Source organism: Protopterus annectens, chromosome 1.part1, assembly GCF_019279795.1.
Source record: "Protopterus annectens isolate FY-2018-M chromosome 1.part1, PAN1.0, whole genome shotgun sequence".
Classification (NCBI taxonomy): domain Eukaryota; kingdom Metazoa; phylum Chordata; order Ceratodontiformes; family Protopteridae; genus Protopterus; species Protopterus annectens.
In genome coordinates, this window is record NC_056726.1 from 515,459,265 (window position 1) to 515,486,255 (window position 26,991).

Below are 26,991 nucleotides of genomic sequence, written 5' to 3' on the forward strand. Positions count from 1 at the left end.
CCAAAGTCTTGGTCCGGCGTCGGTTGCTGTCGCTTCTTCCCTGACATCTGTGCGCCAGGGGTATACAAGAGGCATCCGACGCCATTTTCTTCAGTTTTTCTTGCCCCAGATGTCAGGTGCCCCCAATAGGTAGGCAAAGTATATATGTATATATGCATATATATATATATATATATATATATATATATATATATATATATATATATATATATATATATATATATATATATATATATATATATATACATATATATATATATATATATATATATATATATACATATATATATATATATATAGCTAGATAAAAATAAAACAATACCTTTAGGCACAAGCAAATACAACACAGAGGTTGTATAGGATAGAGTGGTATAGATAAGTTCAGCTAGTACAGAGGGGATGGAGGGAGGGCAACCTGGACTGCAGCAGGGTGAACACTCGAACATCTACATTTATGGTAGGTACAAAACTGTACTATGTTCATCGTGTTACCCTGCTGCAGTCATCACACTTGGGTTGAATCCCAAAGCTAAGGATGGGAGGTGGAGTTAAACAGGGTTAGAAGAAGCTAATAGGCCCTGCAAAACTGCGGTGGCAAAACCAGCTCTAGTCTTAGAATATAGAGGTAAGTGATAGTGTTTGGTGAAGGTGTGCACTGAACTCCAAGTTGCAGCTTCCAGAATATCCTTGGTTGACACTCCCCTGAGAAAGGCTGCTGATGTAGCTGTAGCCCTGGTGGAGTGGGACCTAATGTTAGCAGGTACCGGTTTCCCATGATGCGTGTAGCAGAAATGTATGCATTGCCCTATCCATTTAGAAATGGTCTGTTTTGAGATAGCTTTTCCTTGTGATCCTGTAGCATCGGCTACAAAGAGCTGGTCAGTTTTTCTGAAAGCCTTAGTTTTATCCAAGTAGTAATGTAATTGCCTGTGAATGTCCAAAGAGTGCAGGAGTCTTTCTCCTTTGTTCTGGGGATTTGGGAAAAAGGTGGGCAAATGAATGGTTTGGTTAAGGGCCACACTGGATACCACCTTTGGCATAAAGGAAGGGTTAGTGCGTAGAGAGACTCTGTCTTGATGAAAAATGAGGAAAGGCTCCACTGCCATTAGTGCCTGTATCTCTGAGACTCTTCTAGCTGAGGTTATTGCTAGTAGCAGGCTAGTTTTCCATGAAAGAAATTTTAAATCAGCTGAAAAAGCTGGTTCAAAGGGCGGCAGTATAAGCTTTTCCAGAACAAAGTTGAGATCCCAAGTAGGTGTTGGTGCACTCCTTGGCGGTCTTATCTTCTTAGCCCCTCTGAGGTACTGTCTTTGGAGTGGATGTGAGAATAAAGGAGGATCCAGGTTGTAATGAGCTGAAATTGCTGAGGTGTGGATCTTAATAGATGAAAAGGAAAGTCCTTTGTGCAACATCTCAGTTAAATATTGTAGAATCTGAGGAATGTTTGGATCCAGTGGATTTTGGCCTTTAGCCTGGTTCCAGGCGCAAAGTCTTTTCCATTTGTCTGAATAGGTTTTCCTGGTGCTGGGCCTCCTGGCCTCCAGAATGACATCCATAACAGCTTTGGATAGAGGTGTTGGCTGGTTGTTTAGGTAATTTGCCATGCAGCCAGGTTTAAAGTCTTGAGCTGGCTGTGTAGAATCTGATTGTCTCGCTGGGTGAGCAGGTGAGGAATCTGTGGTAAAATCCATGGTGGGCCATGGGCCATGTTCCTTAGAATTGGATACCAATGCTGGCGTGGCCAGTCTGGTGCAATAAGTATCATTTGTGGCCTCTCTGATCTGACTTTCAGCAGTACCTTTGCTAGAAGAGGCAGTGGAGGAAAGGCATATACTGTTAATGTTTTCCAACTGAAAGAGGGCGTCCACTCTCCAAGCTTGTGGATGGAATGTCCTTGTGCAAAATTTTTGAAGTTGGTAGTTTTGGGGGCTTGCAAACAGATCTATGTCTGGGCATCCCCATTTCTGAGCTATCATTGCAAATACTTGTGGATCTAGTTGCCACTCGTGTGGCTCCATGATGTTTTTGCTTAGGTCGTCTGCCAATGTGTTTTTCTTTCCTGGCAGGAATTGTGCTTGTAATTGAACCTGGTAAGACAGTGCAATGTTCCACAAGGTCATTGCTTGCCTGCATAGAGGGTAGGAATGTGTGCCCCCTTGCTTATGTACCACATTACTGTGGTATTGTCCATCTTTATTATTAGTTGTCCTGGGTGTAAGAGCTGTTAGGGCATTCTGTACTCCTAGCATTTCTTTTTGATTGATATGCAGATGCCTCTGATCTGTAGTTCATTTGCCATGAATGCACTGTCCTGCCATGTGTGCTCCCCAGGCATAGTCCGATGCATGTGTTGTCATAGTTTGCCTGGCTGTGGGTAAGGTGAAAAAGGCTGACCCTTGTTGAGGTGACATGCCTGTGCCCACCACAGGAACTCCTGTTGAAGGCAGGGAATGAGTGGTATCATTGTTTCCAAGCTGTGGCTGTGCTGAGTTCATACGCTTTTCAGGTACCATTGTAATTTCCTCATATGCAGTTTTGCAAATGGTATTAGTAATATGCAAGATGCCATGAATCCCAAGGCCTGCAGAATTTTTCTTGCAGGGAGTTGGGTCTTTGTTGCCATTATTTTGAAATATTGAGTCAGCTGTTGTTGCTCGTCTGGCGTGAGATATGCCATCTGGGCCGTTGTATTCAAGCTGGCACCCAGGAATATTATGTTTTGTGAGGGCACTAGTTTTGATTTCTTTTCGTTTACTGTGCACCCTAGGCAACTTAGAAGGTGTTTGACAAATGCCAGATGCTTTAAAAGAATGTCCTTGCTTTCTGCTTGAATAAGGCAGTCGTCCAGGTATGGGTATATTTGAATTCCTCTTTGTCTGCAGTATGCAATTACTGGTGCCAGGCATTTTGTGAAGACCCTGGGCGCAGTAGATAAGCCAAAGGGCAGTGCAGAGAACTGATAATGCGTTGAACCTGCAATGAAGCTGAGGTATCTTCTGCAATTTTGTCTGACAGGGACATGCAGGTATGCCTCCTTGAGGTCCAACATTACTAGCCAAGCATTCTTGCCCAGCATGGGAAGAAGCTGCTGTAGTGTTAGCATCTTGAATTTTGGTACTTGCAGATAGGTGTTCAGAACTGAAAGATCCAGAATGGGTCTCCATGTTTTGTCCTTTCTTGGGACTAGAAAGAGTCTTGAGTAAAATTCTTGTCCTTGCTCCTGTGTAGGTACCTGCTGAATGGCTCTCATGTCCATGAGAGCTGTAATTTGTTTTTGTGCCTCTGCCCATTGATTTGGTGGCAGGTTTGGCATTCCTTTTATCCTTGGAAAGGTGTGACAGTGGAATCTGTATCCTTGAGAGACCATGTTTAGGACCCATTTGTCTTTTGTGATGGTGCGCCAGTTGTCTGCAAAAAAATGCTAATTTTCCTCCCAAGGGAGTTGCCAGGAGAGATTTGCTTGGTAGTTTGAGGATTCAGTCATTGTGTTTGTCTTCTGCTAGTTTGGGGCCTGTCTTCTCCTCCTTTCTGGGTAGTAGTACCCCATTGGTGAGGTTTGTAAGGGCCTTGTGACTGACCTTTGCCCCTTGGGCATCTGTATTTGCCCCTCTGTGATCTGTCATAAGCTGGAAAGGACCATTTTTTTTGTTGGCCAATTTCTGCTGAAACGAGGGGGTTGTACCTGTAAAAAATCCTTGACTGTCTGCATAGACTTTGCCTTATCCTTCATTTTCTTTAAAACCTCTTCTGCTTTGACACCAAATAATACATCCTGCTGTAAAGGTGCATCTAATAATTTTGCTTTAACATGATCAGGAAGGGTTTGTTCTTTTAACCAAGCATGTCTACGTATGACAGAGCCAGTAACAGCTGCTCTACAGGAAGCTTCCAATGAATCAAATCCACATTGTAAAGTATGTTTGCCCACCTGTTCAGCTGCATGCAACAGATCCTGCATTTCCTTGAATTCAGACTGTTCAGTATGTGTGCTCATTTTTTGTTTTAATTGAGACAGTAGGAATTGCTGATATTTCAGCACGTGAAACTGACAATTCAATGCTCTCATAGCCAGAGTTGCTGAGGTGTATATTTTCTTTCCCCATCTATCTAGGGCTCTGGAATCCCTTTCAGAGGGCACAGGATTTTCAGCCATAGAAGCTTTAGCTCCCTTAGGACCCTGGGAAATTGTTTCTGGGTCAGCCACAGGGCTTTTATAAATGAATTTGTGTGAGTCAGGTACTCTGTAGTATCTGTCTGGTTTGGCTGGAGCAGGAGGTAGAGAGTCTGGATTTAGACTAGACTCCAAGTAAACATCATCCACAATATCTAAAACTGGAGGGATAGCAAGAAGTCTGTGCTGGGGTAGTAAAAGGAACTCTCGGAGCCTTTTCTTAGAATCAGAGTAGTCCTGGCCCTCCCAGTGGAAATGTTCCCTCATGGTATGTAAATTTCCCCAAAGGAGTAGTCTTCAGGGGGAGATGCTGAGGGAATAGAGTCTTCAGCATCAGAGTCTTCACAAGGTGGAAAAGTGTAATCCTGTTCCTCAGAAGAATCTGAGGAAACTAAAACCTGGTCAGATGAAGCATAATCCTCCTCTTGTCTAGGTCTTTAATCAGAAGGGGGATGGGAACCCCTGATTAGGGTAATCAAATCTTCAGCCATCTTAAGCATCTGTTTCATAGGCATGGGGCCTTGAACTGTACACTGATGTACAGTCTTCTTTGGTTTTAAAGGTGTTTTAAGCTTAGAATAAGATTTAATGGTGAGTGTAGTCGGTCTGAAGACACCTTCTGCAACCGAAGGTGTTTCCACTGCACCGGGGTCTACTTCTGCTCCGGTGTCGGAAGGGCCTAATGAAGATGGCTGCGTCGGCCTAGTAGATTCCGCTTGAGAATCCGCAGCTGTCTGGGGTTCCAGTTCTGCGGTAGTCAGGGGCTGCGTAGGCACCTCACTGAAAACCGGAGAACTGGCGACAGGCCCAGCAGAGGCCTCGGAGTCTGGCTTGTTCCTAGGCTGCCTGTCCTTATCCTTGCATTTTTTTATGCATGCCAGTCGTCGGCTGCTCCGACGGCATGATATAATTAAATTTCCTACCAAAGTAATGTCGTGCGAAGTCAAAAACGGCGTTTGATAGTTCGTTTATTAAACCTAGCACAAAACCGACAACCTGTGATGTCGTGGTCTGGGCCTAGGCAAGGAATACAACAGGAATGGAAGTCCTTATGAGGTATTTGCTTCCCACAAGAAATGTAATTGTTAACTTTTTCTGACATCGGACTGAGGTAAGAAAAGGTTCCCCAACGGGGTACTTAGCTTTATTGAAGACTTCGGACTGAAATTTGAATCGAAAATCTCAGGTGTCGGCCGACTGGCACTTGCGAACTGCTTCTGCTTCGGGCACCGCACGGCAAGAAAGACTGAAGAAAATGGCGTCGGATGCCTCTTATATACCCCTGGCGCACTGACGTCAGGGAAGAAGCGACAGCAACCGACGCCAGACCAAGACTTTGGAATTCAGGCCGACTGTGGGACCGCCTGACGGCAGGATAACCCAAGTGTGATGACTGCAGCAGGGTAACACGATGAACATCCTGTGGAACATAACAAAGATGCTGAATGGACGGAAGAAGTAAAAGAAATAAGTTCAAATGTACAGGATATGAAATGGGATGAAGTTACGACTAGAGAAATTGAAACAAAATTAAGAAAAGCTCCTAATTGGAGAACCCCAGGCCCAGATGCAGTACCTAACTTTTGGCTAACAGTATTAACATCTTTACATGAACATTTAGCCATGAGCAAGAACTATTTACATGCGTACCCTGAACAGATGCCAACTTGGTTAACAACAGGAAAAAATACTCATCCTTAAGAGAGAACCTGCAAACGATCCTAAAAACTATAGTCCAATAACTTGCCTTCCAACAATGTATAAGCTATACATTGGAAATGATACAGAATTTATAGTCATTTAGAAGAAAACTCAATCATGGCAACAGAACAAAAGAGTTAAAAGAATGTCATGTGGAATAAAGGATCATTGTTGTTAAATTCATAATGGAGAACTGTAAAAAGGGGAAGAATCTAAGAATGGCATGGATAGACAAAAAAGCACCTGACAGCAATCTATGTTTATGGATACGAGTGCTTACAAATGTATAAGACACACCCTACACTGATCAATAACACTGCAGTGACCTGTGACAAACCACTCAGCAATTAATCCATGAAAAAGGACAAATTATTATTCCAGGGATAAAAATTCAATGGGGGATATTCTAGAGTGACTGTCACCACTAATCTTCTGTCTTGCCCTCAACATATTAAGCTGTCTACTTAGCAGATTAAGTCACTGCTACAATTTGGCTCCAAGAAAACAATGTGTAAAGACTTATCTTCTTTATGTGGTTTATTTAAAACTGTATAGCTTGTCTGATGAGGAACTGAAAACAGAACTACAACAGGTCAAAACTTTTTTAGATGACATAAGAATGTCATTTAGTCTTGATAAATGTGCAAAAGCAACCTTTAAAGCAGGAAAGCCACAGTACTAAGAAAATATCAGTCTGGGACAGGAATGCGATACAAAAGAACTTGAACAAAAGGGACTGTATAAATATTTGGGAAATGATGAAGGGTCAACAATAAAACATGAAGAAATGTGAAAAAAAATTAGTAAGGAATATTTTAGAAGACTAAAATTAATACTGAAAACAGCACTAACATCTAGGAACAAAGTCCAAACCATAAACCAATTTGCTCTTCTTGACCTAAGGAAAAGTTGTGCAAAATCTTACCATAACCATAGATGTCCTTCTCTTCCATGTTGCAGTATTCATCACATATGAGTTTACTCCTCTTGCTAACCAAATGTCCACCTAGTACACAAAAGACTTCAGTCACTGTACGGTACGTGGGATGTCTGATGTGGCTAGGCGAACGTGGGCCATAAAAGTGATGTCTGCATGCACCAGCCCTCAGAACTGTTAAAGGTAATGCCAGCCCTGTGCCATACAGAAAGGGAAATGCTGCATAACAGATGGGGTAGGTGGGAGGGAAGGAATACTGGAACATGGAAGAGAAGGACATCTATGGTTATGGTAAGATTTTACACTTTTCCATGTCCTTCCATTCCAATGTTGCAGTATTTATCACATATGGTTGAGTGCCAAAGCTCACTGTGAAGAAGGGGTTGGTGGCCTAGTAGAGGTCTCCAGGAATCCATGGAGGATAGCCCTGGCAAACCACACTCTGGCCCTAGAAATGTGGTCTAACTTGTAATGTTTGGTGAAGGTATGCACCAACGACCATGTGGCTTGCTTCCAGTATGGAGGCGGTATCCTAATTCCTGAAGAAGGCCCCTGAGGAGGCCATTGCCCTGGTGGAGTGTGCTTTGACAGTACCCTGCAGGAATTTCCCATTGTGTTTGTAGCAAAAGTTAATAGCTTTGGAAATCCAAGCTGAAATTGTTTGTTTGGTTACTGCCTTCCCTAGGGTCCTGGGGTGGAAGGAGATAAACAGTTGCTCAGCTTGTCCGATGGACTTGGTTTTGTGCAGATAAAATCTGAGCTGTCTGTGCATGTCCAGGGAATGGAGTACTCTCTCACTGTCTCCCTGTGGGTTACAAAAAAAGGTTGGCAGGCCGATGGCCTGATTAAGGGAAAGATCATTCACCACCTTGGGCATGAAGGCTTGCAACTCTGACACTCTCCTGATTGAGGTCAAGGCCATGAGGACGACAGTTTTCCATGTACAATGTTCTGAGGGAAGCTTTATCCACTGGCTAAAATGGGGGAAGCGTTAACTTCTCTAAAACATAGTTGAGGTCTCATGAGGTAGAATGGGTTTCCTGGTTGGTCTAAGGTGAAGGACCTCTTTAAAGAATAACTTAGCTTGTAGTCTGGAAGCTAGGGGGGGATCTGGGGAAAGACATGCTGAAATGGCTGACAAGTGGGCTTTAATGGATGAGTAGGCCAACCCTGTCTGCAGTAATTCACACAGGTAAGACAGCACTATAGGGGGGTCACACTTTTCAGCAGGTCTAACTGCCTTTTGAGACACCAAATTGAAAATCTCTTCTACTTTGAAAGGTAGGATTTTCTTGTATTTGGTTTCCTGACCTCCTGCAGGACAGCGAGCATGTCATCATTGAAAAGGTGTCTGAAAGGGATCAGAATCCTATCACCCACAGGGAGAGGTGCAGAGATTGCTACTGTGGGTGCATCTGGGATCCCTTGTGCTGTGTGAGAAGGTCCACTCTGAGGGGTAACTTGTGGCGATAGCCCTTGGATAGCTGTAAGAGGAGAGGGGAACCAATGCTGTCTTGGCCAATAGGGAGTCACCATCAAGATTTTTGGTCTGTCCTGCCGGATCTTCATCAGGACCTTCTGTACAAGGGGGAAGGAGGGGAATACATAAAGAAACATCCCCTTCAAGGATATTGAGAAGGCAGCTGTTGTCATAGCCTGAGGGTGTGGAAGTCTGATGCAGAACTAAGAAAGTTGCCTGTTGGTGGAGTAGGCAAATAGGTCTACTTGAGGTGTACCCCATCTGTGGACCAGGTCCAAGAAGACGTCCCTGTGAAGCATCCATTCGTGGTTGTTCATTATGGATCTGCTGAGGGGGTCTATCTGAAAATTTTAAGAAGGTATGTAAACTGCCTGTAGGGTAACTTCCTGGGAGGTAACCAGTTCCCACACCAGGACAGCTAGTCTGCAGAGCAAATAAGATTTGATTCACCCCCTGCTTGCTGAGACACAACAGCACTGTGGTATTGTCTGCAAACATTTTCAATGGTCCCTGCTGTAGCTTGGATTGGAAGGCTCGTAGGGCCAATAGTACTGCCCTCATCTTTCGGATATTGATGTGTACTTTCCTGTGTGGCCTTGGCCACAGCCCTTGCACTCTCAGGTGCCCCAGAGTTGCTCCCCAGCCCAAGTCTGAGGCATCTGTGTGCATGACCTGCTTGGGTTGAGGTGGCTGGAGAGGAAGACCTGGGTTGAGGTTCACCTACTTCAACCACCAATAGATTTCTTGTTTGAGGCAGGGCAGGAGGGGTACCCTGTACTCCAGGAAGTGAGAGTGCTGGGTCCAAACTGACCTGAGGTACCACTTAAATTTCCTCATATAGAGTCTTGTTAATGGTAGTATGGGGATAGTGGATGACATATAGCCCAGGAGCCTGTGGTCTGTAGGACCGGAGGTAGGTGGTGTGCCAAGCTTTCCATCTCTTGGTGGGTGGAGGTAGGCTTGCATGATGTCTGTATGAATCCTGCACACCAAGAAGATACAAGTCTTGAGTAGAGTTCAGGTGGGATTTTGGGAAGTTGATCTGAAACCCCAGGGACTGCAGGAGGGTAATAGCAACTTGTAAGTGTTGCTGAAGGGCCTGTTTGCTGTCTGCCTGAATGAGCAAGTCATCCAGGTAAGGGAATATCTGGACTCCTTTTGTCCTGCAGAAGACAATAACTGGAGCCAGACATTTTGTGAAGACTCTGGGTGCAGTGGAAAGCCAAAAGGGCAAAGCAGAGAATTGAAAGTGACAGGATTCCACAGAGAACCTCAGGTATTTCCTGAAACTGGACCTTATAGGGAAGTGAAGGTAGGCATCCTTGATATCGAAGGTGGCCATGAACCCTTGTGGAAGTAGGAGTGGGAAAAAAGTTGGTAAGGTCCACATCTGAAGGTTTGATTCTGAAGGCAGAGGTTGAGAAGAGAGAGATCCAGAATTTGCTTCCAGGGACCATCTTTCCTTGGAACTAGGAAAATCCTGGAGTAGAAACCTCTTCCTTTTGCAGACAGAGGGACTGTTGAAATGGTGCCTTGAGCCATCAGGTTGTCTAGCACTGGCTGCAATTGGGGGAGCTGCTCTTTTGGAGGCTGGGTGATGCCCCTTCTCTTTGGAGGCATAATCCAGGTAATAAAATACCCGTTTTGTATTAATGAAAGGACTCGTTTGTCTGAGGTGATATGGGTCCATGCTTGGAGATGGTGAGAGAGACGCACTGAGAGAGGGATAGAGGGAGAAGGTGGAGGTTTTGAGGTTGGCAGGTAGTCAGACACTACCTGCCCTGTCTTGAAAGGGCAGCCTCTGGCTAGAAGAAGTGGAAGTTCTAGTAGGAGATGGTTGCTTCCTGGATGTTTTCCTAGGACTTGTGGGGGCAGCAGGATGGGAGTACTTTCTAATAAACTGAGTTTTAGCTGGGTAATTCCTCTGGAATTTTGGAATGAGAGAGACCAGCAGGTGTTTTAAATCCTGCATCGCTTTCCCTTTTTGTTGCAATGACTTAAATAAGTCAGCCACTTTAGTTCCAAACAGGGTGAATTGTATAAAGGAGCATCAACCAGCTTGGCTCTAAAGTCATCAGGTAGAGGCTGGAGACGTAGCCAGGAGTATCTTCTTAAGGCTGATGCTGCCAACCTGGCTAAGGCCTCAGTAGCATTGTAGCAGAACTTTATAGAGCACCTGGTCATCTGAGAAGTGAGGGCCACTAGGGAGGACAGTGAAGCTTTGGCAGCAAAATCTGGTGAGTCAGACAATTCCTTAGAGATTTTCTCCAAAAGGGATCATGTATATTTAGCCATGTGTTTCTGGTAGTTAGGAGCTCTGAAAGCCAGAGTAGCAGAGGTTTATATTTTCTTCCCCAGACGTTCATGGCTTTGCTGTCTTTGTCAGCTGGGAGGATGGCGGTGGTAGGCAATAATTTTGAAGCCTTACCAGGGGAGATGGAAATTGTGGTAGGGTCTGCAGCAGGACACTTAATTAGAAACTTGGCAGTCTCAGGGACTTTATAAAATCTATCAGGTCTGCATGGAGCAGGGGACTGGGAGTCCAGGTTCAAGAATGCAGAAGAGAAGGCTTCCAGAAAGGCAGGTAGAATGGGTGGAACAGCAGGAGGAGTTGGGGTGTCCAGCTAAATGAGGTCATAATACCTTTTTTGGACCTCTCATTTCAGATGACTCTTATTTGAAATGCTCCTTCAGTTTTGTAATAGTTTCCTCAAAGGTCAAATCCTCTGCTGGGGAGTCAGGGTCAATGGATTCTTCCTTTGGGAAGCCATATCCCAGGAGGAAAGGCAGCTGACAGGTAGAAGTTAGGGACACTTCTGATCAGAGAATTCCTCCTCTTCCCTCAAAGAGGGATCTGATGTCTGAGGCCTAGGGCTCAGTATAGGAGGAGGGATAGTGGATGTCCCTGAAGTGGTAGGCCGTAAGGCCATAAAAGCATTAAACAGACTTTGGCTGAAAGCCTGCCAGTCTCTGGTAGTTTCAGGAGTAGGAGATATGTATTTTCTTTTTTCCTTCTTATGAGAGGCCTAGCGGGCATCTGAATGGAGGAAGGCCTAGAACCTGGCGACTAAGAGAATGGATCTGATGGCCCTACTGAAATCGCTGGTCCTTCCCCGGCATCATAAACAGATGTCGGAAAAGCCTCTGTGGACGTGCCCTCCATGGGGGATTGTGTGGCTTCCGTGAAAGTACCCAATGTATCCAAAGCGGAGAAGACAAGAGTCTTCAGCCAGGCTGACGTTGGCCATAAACTGAGGGTTGGACAAAAGTCACAGCTTGGCCTTCTGTTTTGGCAGTTTGGCAGGCAAGTCAGCAGAACCCTCCATACCCAAGGTTAGCTGCTTGAGATGCTGATTTTCAAGGTATAGACTGAGCATGTGCAGATGGCTGCAGAGAGTTTTGGTTACAAACAGCTGGCAGATGGAGCAGGTCTTGTAACTGTGCAACCGACCTAAACAAAAAAAAGACACTGATCGTGGGCATCCTTGTGAGGTATCTGACTGCCACACTTACACTTGCCCTTTCTGGGTGACATGAACAAGCAAGTAGGATAATGAAAATGACTGAAAAGAGGTTCCCCAACAAGGTACTTATCTGATTTCTTCAGAATTTGACTGCCGGGAGAGCAGGAACGGTTTACCTTTACAAACCCGAATCACAGTGGTGTGATTGCTCATATGAGCGAATCATAATCACGAAAGTCAGAACAGCGACAATTCCATATGTTCGAAAATCAGCAAATCGAAAAGCAGATTTGCTGATTTTCGAACATAAATATCAAAAGAAGCCCCTACTTTCATATTCTAACTCTGAGATTGCACTACAGTGGGGAAAGGGACCATTTTCCGATCCCCACTATAGTGCAATCTGCCCCACAATGTCGAATGTGCAATGAGCAAATGTCACTGTGCTTTCGCTCATTGCACATTCAAACCTTTTTCCGTTCTGTGTTTGCAAACGGCAGTTCGGATAATTGCTGTTCGCCTGTGTGCAATACGCACACATGAAGGTAAACCAGCAGGAACACCTGACGTTTGATTGGCGGCTGAGAAGTTCAGAGGGCTGGTGCGTGCAGACATCACTTGTATGGCAAAAACTCTTCTAGTCACGTCAGATGTCTCACACACCCTACAGTGACAGAAATCTTTTGTATAATGGCTGGACATTCGGGTAGTAACAGGAGTAAACCCATATGTGATGAATACTGCAACAGTGGAATAGGACAAAGTACAGTTGTGTACACTTACCATAAATGTAGATGTTCGAGTGTATTCACTGTTGCAGTCATCACATTTGGGTTATCTGCTTGCAGTAGCCCTCAGTCGGCCTGAGTCAGGGGTATAAAGCATGCAGCCGATGCCATTACATCAGTTTTTCTTGCCCCAGATGTCAGGTGCCCCCCTAATGGGAAGCAATTAAATATAATTATGCAAGGTTATACCTCCAACAAAAAAGTAAATACACCAAAAAGCTTTTAAGCATAGTAAAGAAGAATAGAGGTATAGCCAAAATAAGTCAGGGGGCTGGAGGGAGGGTAACTAGGACTGCAACAGTGAATACACACAAACATCTACATTTATGGTAAGTGTACACAACTGTACTATGTTCTTCATGTTTCACTGCTGCAGTCCTCACATTTGGGTAGATTCCCAAAGCTAAGGATGCGAGGAGGAATTTAGATAGCATTAGGACCAGCTACAAGTCCTTGCAAGACTGCAGTGGCAAAACCAGCTCTGGATTTAGAGAAAATAGGAACATGGTAATGCTTGGTGCAAGTATGTACAGAACTCCAGGTAGCAGCTTCTAGGATGTCCCTGGTGGGGACACCTCTGAGAAAGGCTGTAGAGGTAGATGCAGCCCTGGTTGAGTGTGGTCTTATCCCCTCCCTGTCGGATAGGTTTTCCATGGTGCCTATAGCAGAAATGAATGCAATGGCCTATCCATTTAGAAATTGTTTGCTTTGAAATGGCCTTCCCTTCTGCCCCTGCAGCAAATGCCACCAGCAGTTGTTCAGATTTCCTTTGAGGATTATTCCTGTCCAAGTAAAATCTAAGTTGTCTGTGCACATCCAAGGCGTGCAGTATCCGTTCCCCTTTGTTCTGTGGATTAGAAAAGAAGGTTGGGCAAATGAATGGACTGATTAAGAGCCACACTGGATACCACCCTGGGCATGAAGGAGGGGTTGGTCCTAAGGGACACCCTGCCAGCATGAGAGATGATGAAAGGCTCCACTGCCATAAGGGCCTGTAATCCAGATACCCTTCTTGCTGAAGTGATTGCTAAAAGGAAGGCTGTTTTCCAAGAAAATAATTTTAACTCTGCACTTGCAGCTGGCTCAAAAGGAGGTAGAGTGAGTTTTTCCAATACAAAGTTATGGTCCCAGGCTGGAGTGGGGGCTCTCCTGGGTGGTCTTTGGCCCCACTGAGGAACTGCTTGAGTAGTGGATGAGAGAAGTGTGGTGGTTCTGTGTTGTAATGAGCTGAAATGGCAGTGACATGAATTTTGATGGAGGAAAAAGACAGGCCCTTGTGAAGCATCTCAGTTAAGTACTGAAGAATCTGAGGTAAATTGGGCCCTGCTGTGCCCATCCCTTGCGTTTGGTTCCAGGAACAGAATCTTTTCCATTTTTCAGCATAAGATTTTCTAGTACTAGGCCTCCTTGCCTCCAAAATGACATCCAACACTTGTTTACTGAGGGATGGTAATGGAGAGGTCAAGCAATTAGCCAGGCTGCCAGGTTCAGGGTTTGAAGCAGAGGATGCAGAATCTGGCCCTCCTGCTGGGACAGCAGGGTAGGGGTCTGAGGCAGGTGCCATGGTGCCAGCAGTGACACACTGCGCAAGATGGGGTACTAGTGTTTCCATAGCCAGTCTGGTGCAATCAGTATAATCCTTGGTTTGTCCTGTTTGATCTTTAGTAGTACTTTGGAGAGGAGCGGCAGTGGAGGAAAGGCATAAACGGATAGATTTTTCCAGTTGAAGGACAGGGCATCCACTTTCCAAGCTTGTTTGTGGGGAATCCTTGTCCAATTGGTAGTTCTGGGGGGAGGCAAACAGGTCTATATCTGGGCTCCCCCATTTGTTTATCAACATGTTGAAAGTCTTTGGATCCAGTTTCCACTCGTGTGGGTCCATGAGACTTCTGCTTAGTTCGTCTGCCAGTGTATTTAGCTTCCCTGGCAGGAATTGAGCCTGTAGATGCACTTGGTAGCTCAAGGCTGCGTTCCACAGAGCCATGGCTAGTCTGCAGAGGGGGTATGAATGGGCCCCCCCCCTCATGTACCACATAACAGTGGTGTTGTCCATCCTTACCATTAACTGTCCTGGAAGAATGTGGTCCATTAACTGTCCTGGAAGAATGTGGTCCTTTAAGGCTGTCGAGCATTCTGTACAGCTAACATTTTTTTTTGGATTGATATGCAGGTGCATTTGACTTGGGTTCCATTTGCCCTGAATGCACTTCCCTGCCAGGTGAGCCACCCATGCATAATCTGATGCTTCTGTTAGGGTTTGGGCGGCAGGGGGTAGAGTGAATGGTAGTCCCCTGTTTTGGTGGCAGGCCTCTGCCCACTAGAGAAACTCTTTAGATACCATTGTAGTTTCCTCATATGCAGTCTTGCGTATGGAATTAGAAGAATGCAGGTGACCATGAACCCCAAGGCTTGCAGTATTTGCCTTGCAGATAGCAGGGTTTTTGTGGCCATTAGTTTGAAGTAAGCTGTCAAATTAATTTGTTTCTCTGGCATTAGGAAAGCCATCTGGGAAGTTGTGTTCAAGCTTGCTCCCAGGAATGTAATTTGTTGACAGGGTACAAGATGTGATTTCTTTTCATTTATGTTGTACCCCAGACAAGTCAGCACCTTCTGTACAAACACCAGATGATTCAAAAGTATGTCCTGGCTTTCTGCCTGAAATAGACAATCGTTCAGGTATGGGTATATTTGAATATTTCTTTGCCTGCAAAATGCAATGACTGGAGCTAGGCACTTTGTGAATACCCTGGGCGCAGTAGATAAGCCAAAGGGCAGTGCAGAGAACTTGTAGTGCATGTAGCCTGCTTTGAAGCGTAGGTATCTACTGCAAGATTCCCTGATTGGGATGTGCAGGTAGGCTTCCTTTAAATCCAGTGTTGCCAACCATGCATCCTTGCCTAGCATAGGAAGCAACTGGTGAAGAGTTAGGAGCTTGAATTTTGGGATCACCAAAAAGGTGTTTAGGATAGAAAGGTCCAGGATAGGACGCCACGAGTTGTCTTTTCTGAGTACCAGGAAAAGTCTTTAGGAGAAACCTTGTCCCTTTTCCACTTCTTGTACAGTTTGAACAGCCCTTATGCTTAAGAGAGAGAGTACTTGCTTTTGAGCCTCTGCCCACTGATTTGGGGGTAGATCTGGCCAATCGTTTGGGGTTGGTAATGTGTGGAAGTGAAATCTGTATCCTTGGGAAACTATATTTAAAATCCATTTGTCCTGGGTAATTAGTTCCCAGTTTTTTGTTCTGCAGAGCAATCTTTCCCCCTAAAGGAGCAGTCAGTTGAGAAGTGATTGGAAGTTGTAAAGTTAAGTCATTGAGACAGTTTACCATAGTGGGGAGTCTTACTACTCCTTGATTTGGAAGTGGGAGCCCCCCCCCCCCCCACTGCTTAGTTCTGTGCGTACCTTGGGACTGAAGCCTGGGTGTTCTGCTGGTTCTGGGTTTGGACTGAGAAGGTCTGGAAGAGGCAGGAAAAGACCAATTCTTAGAGGGCCAATGCCTACTAAATCTTGGAGGCTGTACCTGTAGGAAATCTTTAACAGTTTGCATAGATTTAGCTTCTTCTTCCATCTTTTTAAGTACTACTTCTGCTTTGTTGCCAAACAGGTGGTCCTGATTTAAGGGAGCATCCAGCAATTTAGCTTTAACATGATCTGGCAAAGACTGCTCCTTAAGCCAAGCATGCCTTCTAAGCACAGACCCAGTGACAGCAGCCCTGCAAGATGCCTCTAGTGAATCAAAACCACAATGCAAAGTACGTTTTCCAACTTGTTCAGCAAAATTCATTAAATCCTGCAAATCCTTACTTTCAGCACAGTCAGGAATCAACATCATTTTCTGTTTAAGCAATCCAATAATATGCTGCTGATACTTTAACATATGAAACTGACAGTTTAAGGCCCTAATGGCCAAGGTTGCAGAAGCGTATACCTTCTTACCCCATCTATCCAGCACCCTGGAATCTCTATCAGAGGGGGTAGGATTTTTGACAGCAGTAGCCTTAATGCCCTTGGGTCCCTATGAAATGGTCTCAGGATCCGCAGTAGGATTTTTAAAAAGGAACTTGTGAAAGTCAGGAACCCTGTAATATCTATCAGGTTTTTTGGGAGCAGGAGGTAAAGAGTCAGGGGCCAAGCTAAATTCCAAAAAGGCATCACCAACAATGTCCAGTACGGGGGGGATAGCTAAAGGCCTGTGTTTGGGCAGGAGTAAGAAATCTCTAAGCCTCATTTTAGCATCAGAGTAATCCCTGGCTTTCCCAGAGAAAATGCTCCCCAAGAGTATGCAAACTTTCACCAAAAGAGAAACCCTCTGGAGGGGAAGCAGAGAGAATAGAGTCCTCTGCATCAGAATCCTCATAGGTAGAAAAGGGTAAAGCCTGGTCATCAGAGGAAACAGAAATGTCAGAATCCTGATCAGAAGTATCATAAGCAAATTCAGTCCTAGGTCTCTTAGAGGGGGAAGGCTGGCTTCCCCTGATTAAAGTAATAAGGTCTTCAGCCATTCTTAACATTTGTTTTTAGGCACAGAGGCCTGACCATGCGGTCTGGGCATCGGTTTTCTAGGCATGGTTTGAGTTTTAGGCCTTGAAGAAGAAGATGGCGTTGGTTTAATATGCAAGTCAGTAGGCCTGAATACACCCTCAGAATCCGCTGCCTGCACAGCGGCTCTAGACCCATCCAAGGTAGAGACATCTGCAGGTTCAACAGTTGAAGCATCTCGTGGTATACCGGACTCCGAATGGGTCTTAGTAGAGGCCTGCAAATCTGAAGTAACGGGTATCAGGGGCTGCGAAAGTGCCTCTCTGAGTACAGTCAAACTGCTGACTACCTTAGGAGAACCTAGGCGGCCTGTCTCTGTCTTTGCGCTTTTTCGGAATGTCGTTAGTCGGGTTGCTTACCGAAGACATATCTGGATAATTGAGCCGAGTACCAAATTATTTAGAAGCGTAAATATACAGACGAATATTTCGTTTAAATAAGGCACAAAACCGACGGCGAGGTACGTCGTGGTCAGGGCCTAGGCAAGGAATACAGTACGAATGAAAATTTTTATGAGGTATTTGCTTTCCACAAGAAATACAATTACTGACTTTTACTGACATTGGTTTAGAGCAAGAAAAAGTTTCCCCAACAGGTTACTTGGCTTTAGTTGAAGACTTCGGTTCTGAAACTCGAAAACGAAAATTTCAGGAGTCGGCCGATCGGCACTTACGAACTGCTTCTGCTTCGGGCACCGCACGGCAAGAAAGACTGATGTAATGGCGTCGGCTGCATGCTTTAAACCCCTGACTACCTGACATCATGGAAGATGAGACAGCAACCGATGCAGGACCCAAGACTTTGAACATCAGGCCGACTCTGAGGGCTACTGCAAGCAGATAACAAAATGTGATGACTGCAGCAGTGAAACACGAAGAACAACTTACAGTTATGATGTGAATGACTGGCCCCAAAAGGTACTAGATCAGCTGGTCAGGAAAACAAGAAAAATGCTTCATGCTTATCAAATGATTTATAAAAATCAGTGTATACAAAGATTATGTATTCCCCATTCTGAAGGTTGTATGGGCCTCCTCGAAACTGATTACATGTATAGAGCTGCAATTGTAGGACTACACATATATCTGCTGACCTCACAAGATCCAAACATGTCGGAAGTTTTAAAACATGAGGAGAATAAGTCTAAGATTACTTCCCTGCATATCTTAGCAGAAGTATATCAGTGTCAAGCAGGAACAGAAATCAAACCAGAAGTAGGTAAGTCTGGCTGTATCTGAATGGGATAAAAACAAAAAAAAAAAAACAAATGAAAGAATGTAAGGTGAAGGATCAGATGAGAAGGCAAGAAATGTGGAAAATACATAAATATACTTGCAAATGCAGAAAACTCTTGGAACAACCTCATGTTCATCAGGACCAAATGCAGGAATGGTTAAGGAAAGGTGAATTTAAACCAAAAGACAAAAGGTTAGTATTAGTGGCCCAGGATAGTGGACTAAGTATACTTTGGCATGTGTGACAAACAGACAAATGCAGGTTTTGTAAAACAGAATTGGAAACAGTCACACATCTTGTTGCTGGGTGTGAAACATTACTGGCATAAAGACTGTATACTGAAAGGCATAATAATGTAGCAAGGTTGTTGCACTGGGGATTGTGCAAACATTATAATACTGAAGTAGCTTAAAAGTAATGGAAACATGAGACACAAAGCATTACAGAAAATGATGAAGCTTACATCACATGGGATCACCCATTACCAACAGTTCAGATGTGAGAAAAACAGATAGAGCAGTCCATGCAAAGAATACAAAAGTAGCACTGATCATTGAAATTGCAACACTCAGCGACTACAGTGTCTTCACATAGAGACAAAGTCATAAATACCAGGATTTACAGGCAGAAACCAGGGCAATGGGGAAGGAGGACACCAGACAGGTCCAATAGTAGTAGGAGCAATTGGTCTTATAAAAAATAATTTACAATCATACGTACAAATGCTACTGATACATGTTATTCCATATGAATTGCAGGAGTCATCAATTCTGGACACATTGCAGGTGCTGCGAAGAGCACTTCTGGCTAACGTCATAAAATGAAAATACTAATTTCATGAACTTTAATCATACTTTGACTAAGGAATGGGCCCCATTCCCATCATGGTATTAGAAACCCAAAAGACTTGGAGAAATTAAACTGACTGACAAGGAAACACTGGCAACCATCCACTTAACTGGCATAAGAGAAATGAAGACTACTTGGGTCAAATTCTCGCCTAGTGTCAGACATCTTACAAATAGCCATTCTGTGGATTGTAACCTTAAGCCCCTCCTCCCCCAGCATCAAAATGTCCTGTAGTGTTGACCAAAATTGGCCATTGTCTCATGGTTAATCTAATTAATACCACAAATGTAATGTAACAATGATCCTTATAATGAACACATTTTCTGCAAACCAATGAATTAAGCTTAAACTGCACATACTGTTGCAGAGCCCTAGTTGGCTCATGTAGTTCCTAGTGCCCCTACACATCAATCTGCCACCTCTCAGTACTAAGTTAAGGAGTGTTAAAAACATTTCTTTTCTGATGTGGAATGCTATGTCACTTCTGTGACACCCTCATGTCGACACAAAGTGGAAAAAGAAAAAAAGAAAGGAAAAAAGGCACCAATACCTTCTACCTGGGATGTCTGCCCCTTCACCCTACTCTTAGCTATACTCCTGCAATTTTGCCAATGAGAAAGACAATCAAGAGATGAAAATTCAGTTGATCAAAGCAGTTGTCAGACAATCATTAAATAGTTACCTTTTACTTTTGTGAGACTTTTTATGATCCTTGTAGCCTTTCACAACTTCCTGTTTTCTGGAGCTGCTTGACTCCCGGGAACCCTTTGAATCTCCTCTTTCTTTGTTTTTATCCTTCTTTCTGCGATCAATGTCACGTCGCAAGTCAGCTGACTCAGCTTTTTGCTTTTTATCAGGCTGTTGTTGGGGGGAAAACACTTTATCAGAAACGCAAAGGAGGAGGCAGTAATATCAAACATTTATTTTGACTAAGTTTTTCTGGAACCAAAATATGCTGGTTTATTTTAATGTTTTCTCTAACAACAGCACTTACAACCAAACCCAATGATAAAAATCTTTGAAAGCCAGTATTACCAAAAAATGGAAGGTTCTCATTATTAATTCTACAACCTACATCTTAATACAGCACAGAAGAAAAAGTACAGTTGCTTACACTTACCATAAATGTAGCTGTTCGAGTGTACTCACTGTTGCAGTCATTACATTTGGATTATCTGCTTGCAGTAGCCCTCAGTTGGCCTGATTAACAAAGTCTTGGGTCCTGCGTCAGTTGCTGTCTCTTCTTCCGTGACACCAGGTCGTCAGGGGTATAAAACATGCAGCCAACGCCATTACATCAGTTTTTCTTGCCCCAGATGTCAGGTGCCCCCCTAATGGGAAGCAATTAAATATATACAAATACAAGGTTATACCTCCAACAAAAAAGCAAATACACCAAAATGCTTTTAAGCATAGTAAAGGAAAGTAGAGGTAAAGCCAAAAGAAGTCGGGGGCTGGAAGTAGGGTAACGAGGACTGCAACAGTGAATACACTCGAACATCCACATTTATGGAAGTGTACACAAAGTACAGTTTTGTACCTACCATAAATGTAGATGTTCGAAGATCCACATTGCTGCAGTCCTAACACTTGGGTAGTCCGCTGTCCCTCAGTCGGCCCGAATATCAGAGTATAAGGCTGACGTCGGTCAAGGCGCATTTGACTGACATCAGAACGTCAGGGTACAAATGCGCATGACCGACGTCATATCCTCAGTCTTTTCTTGCCCCAGATGTCAGAAGACCCTAAAAAGAAAGGTCAAAACCCAAAGACAACAACTAAACAACCAACCAGCCTAACACCAAAAATATGTACAATATATACAATATACACAATATACCTCAGATGGATAACCCAACCCACACAACCACCTCAAACTACAGAGGGGAAGGAGGGAGGTAAATTGGACTGCAGCAATGTGGATCTTGAACATCTACATTTATGGTAGGTACAAAACTGTACTATGTTCTTCATCTCACATTGCTGCAGTCCTAACACTTGGGTAGAATCCCAAAGCAGAGGTAAGGGAGGATGGCTAAACTATAATGAAGCAGGAGCTGCCAAAATGCCCTGCAACACAGCAGTGGCAAAACCAGCCCTGGATTTAGAGTATAGTGGAAGGTGGTAATGCCTAGAGAAGGTATGCACTGAACTCCAAGTGGCTGCCTCCAGAATATCCTTAGTGGCCACCCCTCAAAAAGCTGTTGAAGTGGCAGTAGCCCTAGTGGAATGAGGCCTAATCCCAGCTGGAATCTCTTTGCCATGATGGGAATAACAGAAAGCAATGCAAAATCCAATCCACTTAGAAATAGTTTGTTTTGACACGGGCTTGCCCTGAGAGCACAAAGCAAAAGAAACTAATAACTGCTGAGATTGTCTGAACCCTTTAGTTCTGTCCAAATAATATCGCAACTGCCTGTGTACATCTAAAGTGTGCAAAATCTTTTCCCCTTCATTTTGGGGATTTGCATAGAAAGTGGGCAAATGAATAGTTTGGTTTAAAGCCACACTAGAAACCACTTTAGGCATAAAGGAAGGATTAGTACGTAAAGATACCCTATCCTTATGGAAAATTAAGAAAGGCTCAACTGCCATAAGGGCCTGCAATTCAGAAACCCTTCTTGCAGAGGTAATGGCCAACAAAAAAGCAGTCTTCCATGACAAATATTTCAACTCAGCAGTAGCTGCAGGCTCAAAAGGTTGTAGAGTGAGTTTCTCCAACACAAAATTGAGATCCCAAGCAGGAGTAGGAGCCCTTCGTGGGGGTCTTATATTCTTTGCCCCTCTAAGAAATTGCTTGAACAAAGGATGAGAAAACAATGGTGGGTCACAGTCGTAGTGAGCTGAAATTGCAGCAGCATGAATCTTAATAGAAGAGAAGGACAAACCTTTGTCTAACAACTCAGTAAGATATTGAAGAGCCACACTTAAATCAGGCTCAGAAACATCCAAATCCTTAGCTGCACTCCAAAACAAAAATCTCTTCCATTTATCTGCGTACACTTTCCTTGTACTAGGCCTTCTAGCTTCCAAAATCACATTCAAAACTTGTTGTGGAAGTTGAGACCCTCTATGGTTTAAAACAGAATATGCCAGGCTGTTAGGTGAAGAGAGTGAAGTTTGACATTGAGCAAATGACTGTCCTCCTGGGACAACAAATGTGGAATCAAAGGCAAAGTCCATGGAGGCTTCCGTACTAGACTTCTCAGTAATGGGTACCAGTGCTGTCGAGGCCAATCTGGAGCTATCAAAATCATCCTTGGCTTGTCCTGTCTGACCTTCAGAAGTACCTTTGGGAGGAGAGGCAGAGGTGGAAAGGCATACACATGAAGATTTTTCCAACTGAAAGAAAGAGCATCCACTTTCCAAGCTGTGGGATGAAACCTCTTTGTGCAAAACTTTGGCAGCTGGTGGTTTAGTGGAGAAGCGAACAGATCTATGTCTGGAGTTCCCAGGACACTGTCAATTTCTGAAATACATGAAGATCCAGTTTCCACTCGTGGGGATCCATGATTTGTCTGCTTAACACATCTGCTAAGGAGTTCTGTGCTCCGGCAGAAACCTTGCCTGAAGACTTAGTTGTAAACTGAGAGCAGTCTCCCACAAAATCATTGCTTGCCTGCATAGAGGATAAGAATGTGTTCCCCCTTGCTTGTTGATGTACCACATGACAGTTGTGTTGTCTGTTAGAATCAACACCTGTCCTGGAAGAAGTAAATCCTTGAAAGCTATTAATGCAAACTGGACTGCTAACATCTCCTTCAAGTTGATATGTAGATGCTGTAGTCTGACAGGCCACTTGTCTTGTATCCACTTTCCGTTTAGATGAGCTCCCCAAGCTTTGTCCGAGGCATCTGTCGTTAAAATTTGACTCGCCTCTGGCAGGGTCACAGAGAGTCCCTTGTTTAGGTGACATTCCTGAGCCCACCACAAAAATTCCTTTTGAATGCAAGGTATTATTTGAATGACAGTGTCCAGATCCTGGCAGTGCTGTGTCCATACATTTTGAGATACCATTGCAACTTCCTCATATGCAGTTTGGCATTGGGAAGCACCAGAATACAAGATGCCATGAACCCTAAGGCTTGAAGGACTGTCCTTGCAGTCAGCCCGGACTGAAGAGATAGATGATGGAAGTAAAGGGAAAGATTCTTTTGTTTGTCCGGGGTTAGAAAGGCCATCTGGGATGCTGTATTCAGTCTTACACCCAGAAAGCACACGTCTTGAGAGGGTACTAGACTGGACTTTATTTCGTTCACAGAATACCCCAGGCATCTTAGCACTGCTATCACATATTCCAAATGACGAAGAAGCTCTTCCCTTCCCTAAGCCAGAATCAGGCAATCGTCCAAATAAGGATAGATTTGTATTCCTTTCAGCCTGAAGAAAGCTATCACTGGAGCCAGAACTTTCGTAAATACTCTGGGCGCAGTAGATAAGCCAAAGGGTAATGCAGAGAACTGATAGTGAGAAGTCCCAGTCCGAAAACGCAGATACTTCCTGCAACTTAGCCTGATAGGAACATGAAGGTAAGCCTCCTTGAGATCCAATGTTACCATCCAGTGATCCTTGCCCAGCAGAGGTAAAAGCTGTTGCAACGTCAACATTTTGAACTTGGGAATGTCCAGATAAGTGTTGAGGATAGATAAATCCAAAATTGGTCTCCACATGTTCCCCTTTTTTGGTACAAGGAACAGGCGAGAATAAAATCCTAGGCCCCTTTCTGGTATAGGAACCGGCTGTATGGCCCCTATTTGGAGCAACAGAGAAATTTGCTTGTGAGCCTCTATTCTTTGTTGAGGAGGAATGTCTGGCATGCCTTTGAAAGGAGGCAAGGTATGGAAATAAAACCTGTAACCGTGATGTATGATATCCAATACCCATCTGTCTTGGGTAATCAAACTCCAATTTTCTTTGAAAAGTGCCAACCTTCCTCCCAAAGGTGCTGCCAGCCGAGAAGGTTCTGGCAGCGGAAAAGGTAGGTCATTGGGTCTGTTTGAAAGGACTGACCCCTGCCCTCACCAAGACTGTGCAGGAGAACTCCCTGTTCTAGGCCTGAAAGAGCCCTGACCTCTGCCCCTGCCACGTCTAGATCTACCCCTAGACTGGGAATCATAAGAAGGATACGTCCACCCCTTAGTAGGCCAATTTCTACTAAACTTTGGAGGCTGAACCTGCAAAAAATCTTTAACAGTCTGCATAGACTTAGCCTTGTCTTCCATTTTCTTTAAAACTGCCTCAACAGGAGAACCAAACAAGACATCAGATTGCAAAGGGCATCCAAAATCCTAGTTTTAACATGGTCAGATAAATTTTGATCCCTCAGCCAGGCATGCCTGCGAAGAACTGACCCAGTGGCAGCCACCCTAGACGAGGCCTGTACAGCATCAAAACCACATTGCAAAGAATGCTTACCCACCTGTTCAGAAACATGCACTAAATCTTGTAACTCTTTACAATCAATACCTTCCGCCAGAGCATCAACCTTAGATTTCAACTGTGAAAGGAGATAATTTTGATATTTCAACATGTGAAACTGGCAATTCAAAGCTCTCATGGCTAGAGTGGAAGAAGTATAAACTTTCTTTCCCCATCTATCCAAGGCCCTGGCCTCTTTATCTGCAGGAACCGGATTCTTGACAACAGAAGCCTTAACACCCTTAGGCCCCTGGCTAACAGTTTCTGGGTCTGCCCTAGGACTCTAGAAAAGATACTATTGAGGTTCAGGCACCCGGTAATACCTATCAGGTTTAACAGGAGCAGGAGGCAAAGAATCAGGATTAAGAGAAGCCTCTGCAAACACATCTTCCACCACATTCAGAACAGGAGGTATAGCCAAAGGCCTATGCTGGGGTAAAATCTAAAAATTCCTAAGCCTTTTCCTGGAATCAGAGAAGTTCTGACCTTCCCATTTAAAATGCGCTCTCATGGAGTGAAGGGTCTCTGAAAAGAAAAATCCTCAGGAGGAGAAGCAGAAGGAGTAGAATCATCCACATCAGAATCAGAATAATGAGAATACTCCTGCAAGTCTTCAGCCGAAGACTCAGACACATCGAAACCTGCTCATAATCACCCAACACTGGTTCCATCCTAGGCCTCTTATCAGGAGGGGGCATAGAGCCTCTAATTAAAGTAATTAAATCTTCTGCCATTTTAAGCATGTGCTTCTTGGGCACAGAACCTGAAGAACTAGGAGTGACACCCACAGAAGCTAAACTAGACCTGCCTCTAGGAGAAGCCTTGGAAGCAGAAAGAGAGGGCCTAGACACCTTAGGAAGGGAGGGAGTACAGATATCTGAGAAGCCCCTACAGCCTGACCTGCCTCCTGGGAGGCCACATCCTATAAAATCAGTTTCTCCCTGGGACTCCAGAGGCCTCCGTCGGAACCACCGGTTCCACTGACGCCTCTAAAGAACCGGCGTCCGGTTCGGACGACTCCTCTAACCTAGGTTTAACTGCCTTGTCCTTGCGCTTCTTTGAGGAAGCGGCCGGAGCATCCGGCGGCATATTGTAATTGCACCGCTTCCCAAAGACCAACCTGGCACAATCCAACCTACGCTTTATAGTGCGTTTATTAAACCTAGCACAAAAGCGACACCCAACAACGTCGTGCTCAGGTCCCAAACAAGGTATACACAAATTATGGTAATCCCTATGCGGTATCTGTTTCCCACAAGAAATACAGTTATTCACTTTTCTGACATCCGGTAAACCACTGAGGCAAGAAAAACCAAAATATTCCCCAACGGGGTACTTAACCAACTCTGACTTCGGTCTGAAACTCCGAATTCGAAAAATTTCAGAACGCCGAACGGCACTTGCAACACTGCTTCTGCATCGGACCATGCGGCAAAAAAGACTGAGGATATGACGTCGGTCATGCGCATTTGTACCCTGACGTTCTGATGTCAGTCAAATGCGCCTTGACCGACGTCAGCCTTATACTCTGATATTCGGGCCGACCGAGGGACAGCGGACTACCCAAGTGTTAGGACTGCAGCAATGTGAGATGAAGAACATCTGTACTATGTTCTTCGTGTTTCACTGTTGCAGTCATTACATTTCGGTAGATTCCCAAAGCTAAAGTTGGGAGAAGGAATTTAAATATCATTAGGACCAGCTATAAGGCCCTGCAAGACTGCAGTGGCAAAGCCAACTCTGGATTTAGAGAAAATTGGTAAATGATAATGCTTTGTGAAAGTATGTACAGAACTCCAGGTAGAAACTTCTAGGATGTCCCTGGTAGGGACTCCTCTGAGAAAGGCTGTAGAGAAGCCCTGGTAGAGTGGGGTCTGTTGCCCTGTGGGATAGGTTTTCCATGGTGCCTATAGCAGAAATGAATGCAATGGCCTATCCATTTAGAAATGGTTTGCTTTGAAATAGCCTTCCCCTCTGTCCCTGAAGCAAATGCCACCAGCAGTTGTTCAGATTTCCTTTGAGATTTAGTCCTGTCCAAATAGAATCTAAGTTGTCTGTGCACAGTATCCGTTCCCCTCTTTTCTGTGGATTAGGAAAGAAGGTTGGCAAATGAATGGACTGATTAAGGGCCACACTGGATACCACCTTGGGCATGAAGGAGGGATTGGTTCTGAGGGACACCCTGTCCGCATGAAAGATGATGAAAGACTTCACTGCCATAAGGGCCTGTAATTCAGATACCCTTCTTGCTGAAGTGATTGCTAAAAGGAATGCTGTTTTCCAAGAAAGAAATTTTAAATCTGCAGTAGCAGCTGGCTCGAAAGGAGGAAGACTGAGTTTCTCCAAAACAAAGTTAAGGTCCCAGGCTGGAGTTGGAGCTCTCCTCGGTGGCCTTAAATTTTTGGCCC

The 26,991-nt window shown here is 44.4% G+C and overlaps 1 protein-coding gene across 6 annotated transcripts in view; it reads right to left on the reverse strand.

Moving 5' to 3' along the window:
- BCLAF1 (BCL2 associated transcription factor 1) overlaps window positions 1-26,991 on the reverse strand; it is a 1,196,126-nt gene that overhangs the window by 337,609 nt on the left and 831,526 nt on the right. For all 6 annotated transcript variants that reach the window (XM_044076391.1, XM_044076404.1, XM_044076411.1 and 3 more), the window contains exon 10: window positions 19,848-20,023. In XM_044076391.1, coding sequence (XP_043932326.1) covers window positions 19,848-20,023 — 176 coding nt within the window. The remainder of the gene's footprint in view (window positions 1-19,847; window positions 20,024-26,991) is intronic.